At 39.0% G+C, this 8,831-nt stretch overlaps 1 protein-coding gene across 1 annotated transcript; it reads left to right on the top strand.

The window, feature by feature from the left end:
• The first annotated feature begins 678 nt into the window (after positions 1-678).
• Positions 679-1,248, top strand: LOC137388293 (uncharacterized). Its single transcript, XM_068074784.1, has one exon. The coding sequence runs from the start codon at positions 679-681 to the stop codon at positions 1,246-1,248; it is 570 nt and encodes a 189-aa protein (XP_067930885.1).
• The last annotated feature ends 7,583 nt before the right edge of the window (positions 1,249-8,831 follow it).

An 8,831-nucleotide genomic window follows, 5' to 3' on the forward strand; every position in this document is an offset into this window, starting at 1 on the left:
CAAAACAACGCAGGCTGGAGGAGTTCGAAAAAGATCTAATACTGCAGGTTTTGATAATGGGTATGAATGATGATAAAATGAGAAAAGAGTTGTTACTTAAGAAGAATATCACCCATGGCAAGAGCTAGGTGCAGTCAGTACGATTCGGCCACAATAGCAGCGGGGATAATAACAACAAGGGAAAAAGAAACGATAGATCAAGTAATAGGAGAAGAAGACGATGAGTTAATACAAAGGATAGGAGGTAGAGCTGACGGAGGAGCAAGAAGCAAAGGTAATATTGGAATAAGGAGATCAGGGGTACAATGCTATACATGCGATAGATTCGAACACATCTCAAAAGATTGCTTCAGAAATAGAGCAACTGGGTATAATAGAGGATACAGAGGACGAAACTTAACCAGGGGGGCAGGCAGTCTAAGAAAAAATGATGAAAGGTCACCTATCACATGCTATGCTTGATCGGGAACAGGACATATGGCAAGAAGCTGTCCTAACCGGCTAACAGATAAGAAAATAAGCATGGTTGAAAATAACGCATCAGAATATTCAGAAGATTCATTATGACTAAAAGAAAAATTAAAAAGATTTAAAGCGGCCAATGACTTCCTAATCAGCTTGAAAACTAAAAACATATACATAAACTTCAAGATAGACACAGGAGCTGATGTAACAGTTATGAGTGAAGCAACAGCAAGGAGGATAAACTGCAAGATTGAACCAACTAAACGAGTACTGAAAGGGGCAGATGGCAAGAGGTTAGAGACAGTAGGCGAGTCAAAAATTGAGTTGATCTCAAAGAGAGGACAAAGAATAATATCGAGGATCAGTGTTATGAAGGGAAACAATAGTAATCTGTTAGGGAAACCGGAAATAATAAATTTAGGGCTAGTTAAGACAATTCAAAGAGTGACTAGGATAGAGGATGAGATGGCAAAGAAATACCCAAATTTGTTCGAAAAGCTTGGAACACTACCAGACGTGTTCCGGATAAATTTAAGGGAAGACTCGACACCGGTGTGTCTCCAAGTGCCATGGAGGTTGCCTATAAGTCTGAAGGAAGCAACGAAACAGGAAATAGCAAGGATGGAAAAATTAGGAGTAATGAAAAAAATAGAGAAACCAAAAAAATGGTGTTCAGGAGTGGTAGTAGCGCCAAAGAGTAAGGGAAAGGTCCGAATTTGTGTTGATCTGATGCAACTAAACAAGAGTGTGCTCAGAGAAAATTTCCCACTGCCTACATTGTAAGAAACAACAGCCGAGCTAGAGGACAGCCTCATTTTTAGCAAAATGGATGCTAATTCAGGATTTTGGCGGACAGAATTAGCGGAAGAGTCACAAGAGCTTACTACATTCATTACACCATTTGGTAGGTATATGTTTCAGCGAATGCCGTTCGGTATTTCGGCAGCTCCAGAATTTTTCCAACACCAAGTGAGTAAGATAATAGGACAAACACAAGGAGTTGTTTGTATGATGGATGACATTCTGACAGTAGGAAAGAACAAAGAAAAACACCACATAAGGTTTCACGAAGTGCTAGACAAGCTTAATAGAGCAGGGTTGACACTTAATAGAGATAAATGTCAGTTTGGAGTTGATGAAGTCAAGTTTTTAGGTCATATCCTAAACAAAGAAGGAATTCGGATAGATCCAGAGAAAAAAAAGCAATCAAGGAGATGCCAGCACCTATAGACAGGAAGAGTTTGAGAAGGTTCTTGGCGATGGTGAACTATTTAGGAAGGTTTAGTCCCTTGTTAGCAGAAGTGGAAAGACCATTGAGACTATTAGACAAAAACAATGCTGCATGGTGTTGGAATGAGAAACAGCAGAAGGGCTTCGGAAAGATTAAGGAGATCATCTCTACGGCACCAGTCTTGACTTTATTTGATAATAGTAGAAAACACCGGATAACAGCAGATGCCAGTAAACATACAGTACATTGGGAGCAGCTTTGCTGCAGATGAATAGAGAAGGGAGATGGCAACCAGTAGCCTATGCCTTAAGAAGAATGAGTGAAGCAGAGCAAAAGTATGGACAAATAGGGAAGGAGGCACTGGCTGTAGCGTGGGCATGTGACAAATTCGATTTCTACTTGGTGGGGAGAGGCTTTGAAGTTAAGACTGATCATAAGCCACTGGTTCCGCTGTTGGGAAATAAAGATCTGTCAGATTTGCCATTAAGGATTCAAAGATTTAAGATGAGAATGATGAGATACAGATATAATTTTTTTCACACACCAGGAGACAAGATGTTTCTGGCTGACCTGTTATCAAGACCAGCATCAAAAAGAGACGAAATAAAATTACAAAAAGTGGAAGACCATGCTAGTAGGATAGTAGCAGCAATAGAGGATGTGCTAATAGAGAAAATTAAAGTGTACGCGGAAACGGATGAAACGTATCAGACAGTGATGAAAGGAATAGAAACAGGATGGAAATATGCAATATGCGGCGAGACAAAAAAGTTGAAGGATAAGAAAGATGAGCTCAGCGTGGTAAATGGAATAATAATGTGGAATGCCAGGGTTTACATACCTATTAATTTGAGAAAAGAAATAATGGAACAACTCCATAGTGGACATCAGGGCCAGGTCAAGACGTACCGAAGGTGTCAAGATTAAGTGTGGTGGCCAAGGATTAGAAAGGAGATAATAGAGATGGTGGAACGCTGTGAGGTATGTATAAAAATAGAAGGATATCACATGAGCCGATGAATAACACTCCATTACCAGAGAAACCTTGGCAAGAGATTGGAACAGACTTGTTCGAGGTCAAAGGAAGGCGCTACGTTATTTTCGTGGACTACTACTCGAAATGGATAGAGGTAGTTCAGATGAATATCTAAACAGTAAGAGAATTGGCGTTGAAATTCGCAGGAATAATAGCATAGTTGGGAGTCCCATTAATAGTACGTAGCGATAAGGGGCCATGTTACAACTCACCCGAATGGAGGGTAATTTTGATAAGGTACAACATAATAGGAGAAACTAGTAGTCCTAGATATCCTGAAAGTAATGGCTTAGCGGAGAGAGCGGTAAGGATAATAAAAATTTTGTGGAGGAAAGAGAAGGACAAGAACCTGGCCTTGCTAGCCTTTAGAACTACCCGACTGGAAAGTGGAAATAGGCCAGATGAGTTAATGTATAATAGAAGAATTCGAAATGAGTTACCAGGACAGCACTTAGTCATACCCATTCTTGGACAGTTCAAAGAAAAAGATAGACACCTCAAAGAGAGACAAAAAAGCAATTTTGATAGGGTAAAGAGGCCAAAGAGATTGTCCGTATTAAAAGAAGGGGATAGAGTATGGGTGAAAATAAACCACGAAGATGAAGGGAGAGAGGCAACAGTTATTAAGGAGGCTTTATAACCAAATAGCTTCTGGGTGGCTATGAACGGAAGAAAAGTAAGAAGGAGTAGGAAACATCTGAGATTATTATTTGAAAAAGCTTCGCGCTACATAATAGTCTCAGGATAAGGAAGTAGTTAGTAATAGTAGGGAAGGGAATAGAAAGAAAACATTGGTAGGAGATAACAGTAATAGTAACCCAATAAGAAAGAGTACTAGAGATAGAACAAATAAACATGACAATGATTTTGTTTACTCCAAATAACTTCTGTTGTAGACACTTAGAATACTACAACCAAAGTTGGATTCAATAGAAAAGGCTCAAAGTAAAAGAAAGGCTTGACAATAGAAAGTGAGAAGGTTAACAGCACCGATAATAGAAGGGGTTTAATAGAAAAAGAAAGAGCGAAGTAATAATAGAGATGGAGGACTACACAATAGTCGGGAACAGCGTAGCTCACTACATCACGCCACCAGTGGGGGTGAAAAAATTGCCTTTGGAGGAGCCACCCTGGAGGAGCTGCTGTACATGTGTGGAATCCCCAGGATAAAGATTATCATTTCCGGAGTTCCCGACATCATAAGCCGAAAAGATAACGCTGCGGATGGAGACAAGGTCTCCAGGTACTAGCAGACTTTGAGAAGGGCATCAAATAAACCGGGACTGATCCTTTGCTACTTTTGCCCCTCTACCAGGGTGCCAGCTGCACAGTACGGCGTTATAGGCCGCCTAAATAGGCTCATTTGTACCCTCAACTCCAACAAGAAGGAGGGCATGCCGAACTTGTGCACCCGCCTCTTTGGAATAGGTCAGGATGGCCTGTTTTTCTTCAACAAAGAACATTTGAAGGACAAAGTCCACCCTAACGACCACTGGGCGAGGGTGTTATCTGAGACTATAACTAGATACATAGCGACCAGGAGAAGGGGTGCGAGGGACTTGAGGGAATGTCTGTATCAGCCTCTAAGGAGAGAGACACTAGGGCAGGAACAGAAAGGGGAAACGACAGAAAGGAGATTAATAGGGAGAGGTTGGATAGAGATAGAAGTTCAGAGGAAAGGAACGTCGAAGCTGCAAGGGAAACCCAAAAGAGAAGGTAGTCAACAGGAGGAAGAGAGCATATGGAGGAGAAGAGAAAGAGAGGTGATAGAAAGAGCAAGACAAGATAGAGAACAAAAGAAAGCTGAAATAAGAATAAGGTTCGAAAGGGAAATGGCAGCAGTAGAAAGAGAATACGAAAGAGATGGGGTAAGAGCTAAAGAAGATAGGCAAATAGCCGAAAGAGCTATTGAAAGAGAAAGAGCCAGGGGGCAAGACGCAGAGAGGGTTAACAGGGAGGAAAAGAAACAACAAGAAATCAGAAGGATAGATAGAGAGACAAGGGAGAGAAAGTCACCAGTCAGGCAGCGGAGAGTTCGTTTTGCTGAACAACCTGAGATAAGAAACAGAAACATCCAGCTAGATGTCCCTACTTTTCGGGAGTATGGGAAGTAGAAGGAATGAATGGGAACAATAGTCAGGGCTTAAGGAAAAGGTAATAGTCTCAGAGAACAATAGAGCGGATAATAGACAGGGCTAAAAACAAGAGATAAAGAGAAGGGAGAAAAAGGGAGATGTGATGCGGAGAGCCGGATGTCTGATTCGCGAGGAGAAAGGGGGATAGCGGGATCTTAACTGCGAGCATGAGAGAGGTAGGACGCAAAAATCAGGTACGGTAAAACAACATTGAGTGAGAAGTACTTACCTTTTTGAATTATAAGTTCAGTAGATAACACGCGAAAACAATTGTCTAGGTGGCCGCAAAAAACAAAAGTTTACGTGACCTTCCCTGTACGTGTAAATATCAGCATTTAGTAGTAAATATTAATTACATGTAATTTACTACTCATTAATTTATTTAATGAGTAGGAAATCTTAATTTTATTAATTTATTTACTACTCATATTAATTCAGTTCGCTTTGTACGACCGAATCGAAAAAAAGAACAACCGCTCTATAAGGTGTACAAACACTCACAAATATACAGACGGATTTTTTGCCATTTATATAGTAGATTATATAGTAGATTATGATTTAATCTTGTTATACTTTAGGAAGTCACAATTTTTTTAAAATTAACTTAAGAACATTAGCCAGATTTCTTTGCATCTTATCTACAAGCTGGGGCGGAACTACAATGCCCCTTTATGACAAGAATATTTCTTTATTTCACTCCAGTTTGCTTTAAACTTCTAGACGCGTGAATGCCAAAGCTTTCTTTCTGTTGCATATCGCAGTCAAAACCATTCTACATTCAACACAACCAACTTTCAAACTGTATATTACACGGCAGCTTGCCGTTTTACTTTTAATATTGCATTTCAGAGATATAATAAATATATTTTTTATTGTTGTTGCTAGTTAAATTACGTACAGTAGGTTATGTTGTACAGCAATATCACTTTTAGCCGTGCAGGCATTCCTCTCAATCTAGCATGGGGTCTGACAATACACAAGAGTCAAGGTCTTGTCATGGCTAAAGCTGTCATTGATATAGGCCACCACCAAAATGACCGCTGAAATATCGTTTGTTGCTCTCTCTCGAGTTCGAAACATCAATGACTTCTCAACAACTTCGCTAGGAAGCGCATCACTTGATTAGCTCTCAATGACGAAATCTTACAACACAAAAGAGAGGAGACTAGACTGCGCGACCTTTAACAGATACTGTATACTTCTAATAGATATTGTAATATTAACAATTAGCCAATTACTCATATACCTGGTTTCAACCGAACTTTACCTCCAAAATAAATTGTTATTTGCACCTTTTTAGAGTCATGCTCCCTCAAATTTATTTTATATCATCTCAAACAAGTCTCGTTTACACTAAACTCGGTCAATTCCTGCTGAGAACTACTTTTTCAACAACCAACAGTACCCTCGCATATTTCTAATATCACTTTGGTCGTGGGCTGTATGACAGAAAAATGTCTAGTGTTGTGTATATTTATTGTGTATTTATGTTCATTATACATATATATCATATGGTTTATTGATACATAATTCATATATATTAATATATATTTACATGTACATATATATATATATATATATATATAAAATTGTTTCCTCACCCCGGATACCCCGTATGGGTGGTAAATTCTGCTCTAACTAGGGTCTCCTACCAGAGACCTGGGAGTTTGAGCACTCGTCTCAAGATCTTAGCTGTTCCCAATTGCACACTTTTCTGCAACTCACCTGAGTTGATTGTTGTTGGTATTTGGGCAAGCCACATTTTATGCGCCGGTGTTATTGCGCCCAGTGCCCCAATGACTACTGGGATTACGGTTGTTCTTACATTCCAGCATTTTTCAATTTCTTCTCTAAGAGGGAGATATTTTTCTACCTTTTCTTTTTCTTTGCTGGCTATATTGTAGTCATTGGGTACTGCTATATCTATTATAGTAGCCCTCTTGTTCTCCTTGTCTACCACCACTATATCTGGTTGGTTTGCTAGGACATGCTTGTCAGTTTGGATGTAGAAGTCCCAGAGGATCTTAGCGCGGTCATTTTCATTGACCTTACCAGGAGCTTCCCACCAGTGTTGTGGTTTATTAAGGCCATACTCATCACATAGACTTCTATACACAATACCTGCGACATGATTATGCTGCTCAGTGTATGCGTTCCCTGCTAGCTGTCTGCATCCACTGATGATGTGTTGGATGGTCTCAGATGCATCTTTGCACAGTCTGCATCTAGGATCGTCTCTAGTGTGATAGATTTTCGTTTGGAGTTGCCTTGTTGGGAGCACTTGCTCCTGGGCTGCCATGATTAGCGACTCTGTATTGGCCGTTAGGTTTCCTTTGTTCAGCCACATATATGTCTGGTGAAGATCGCCAACCTTAGATATTTGTTGGTGGTAAGCACCATGAAGAGGTTTCGTATGCCAGTCAATTTTCTCATCATCAGGACGTAGGTCCGTTGTGAGAGCAGCCGATTGAAATTCAGCTAGCAAATTATCTGAGATGGCCATGGAGGCTGCATATGCTTTGATGCTTTGCTCCTTCTCTTTCACTGTCTGCTGTACACTTTTGAGTCCCCTACCGCCATCTTTCCTATCAAGATACAATCTAATAGTATCAGATTTTGGGTGGAGTGCTCCATGCATGGTCAGCAGTTTACGAGTTGCTATATCTGTTTCCTTGATGGCTTCCTCAGTCCACTTTATTATGCCTGCTGGATATCTTATTACTGGCAGTGCGTAGGTATTTATTGCCATGATTTGGTTCTTGGCATTGAGCTGGCTCCGTAAGACCTGCCGAAGGCGTTTCTTGTATTCGGTAATGGCTTTGTGACGTACCTCGGTTTCGTGGTTGATGTTGCTTTGCATAATCCCCAAGTACTTGTACCCTTCTTCTATATCTTTGATGGTTCCATTTGGCATTCTTAGGCCATCTGTGAGCATAGAATGGCCTTTCTTAAGAATTAGCCTTCCACATTTCTCAATACCGAAGCCTTCCACATTTCTCAATATATATATATATATATATACATATATATATAAAAAATTGTTTCCTCACCCCGGATACCCCGTATGGGTGGTAAATTCTGCTCTAACTCGGGTCTCCTACCAGAGACCTGGGAGTTTGAGCACTCGTCTCAAGATCTTAGCTGTTCCCAATAGCGCACTTTTGCCAATAGCGGCACCTCACCCAATAGCCCAATATATATATATATATATATATATATATATATATATATATATATATATATATATATATATATGTATTATTCATGTATATGTAATACTAGAAATTCCAGTCATACAGCCCACAACCAAAGTGATGTTGGAAAAAAGAAAGGGTACTGATGGTTGAGAAATGCAATATTAGCAGTCAAATAGGATAACTGCAATGGTAGCTGTGATGTACTGGCTGTTATTATATACAACAAATAGCAATAATGAAAGGAAAAGATTATATGTTTATATCTCTCCTCGTGCAAAAAAGGAAATGCAATATTGGCCAATATTAGAAGTAAAATGCACTGATATTATTAGAATAACCAATATTACTTATATAGTAATAATAAAAGTATATATTACACTTATATTTATATATTATATAAATTTATATAGTATAATAAATTAATACAGTAATAATAAAAAACCAATGCATAATTTTGTTTACATTTCAAAACGGCATGACTAACAATATCACGAAGTTGTGATATTTATATAGAATTTTAGAAAATCTGTACTACGTGGTCATTGTCCTGTAGTCATCCAAACTTATAATTAATTATTGCAATAATCTCATTGGAACCGTTAGAAAAAATATCATCGACATGCCTTTACTTACACTGCGTTAGATTTTTAGAAAGTCTGTACTACGTAGTCATTGTTCTGTAGTCATCCAAACTTATAATTAATTATTGTAATAATCTCATAAGAAACGTTAAAAAATATCATCGTCATTTGCTTTACTTATACTGC

Source organism: Watersipora subatra, chromosome 2 (assembly GCF_963576615.1).
Source record: "Watersipora subatra chromosome 2, tzWatSuba1.1, whole genome shotgun sequence".
NCBI lineage: Eukaryota > Metazoa > Bryozoa > Gymnolaemata > Cheilostomatida > Watersiporidae > Watersipora > Watersipora subatra.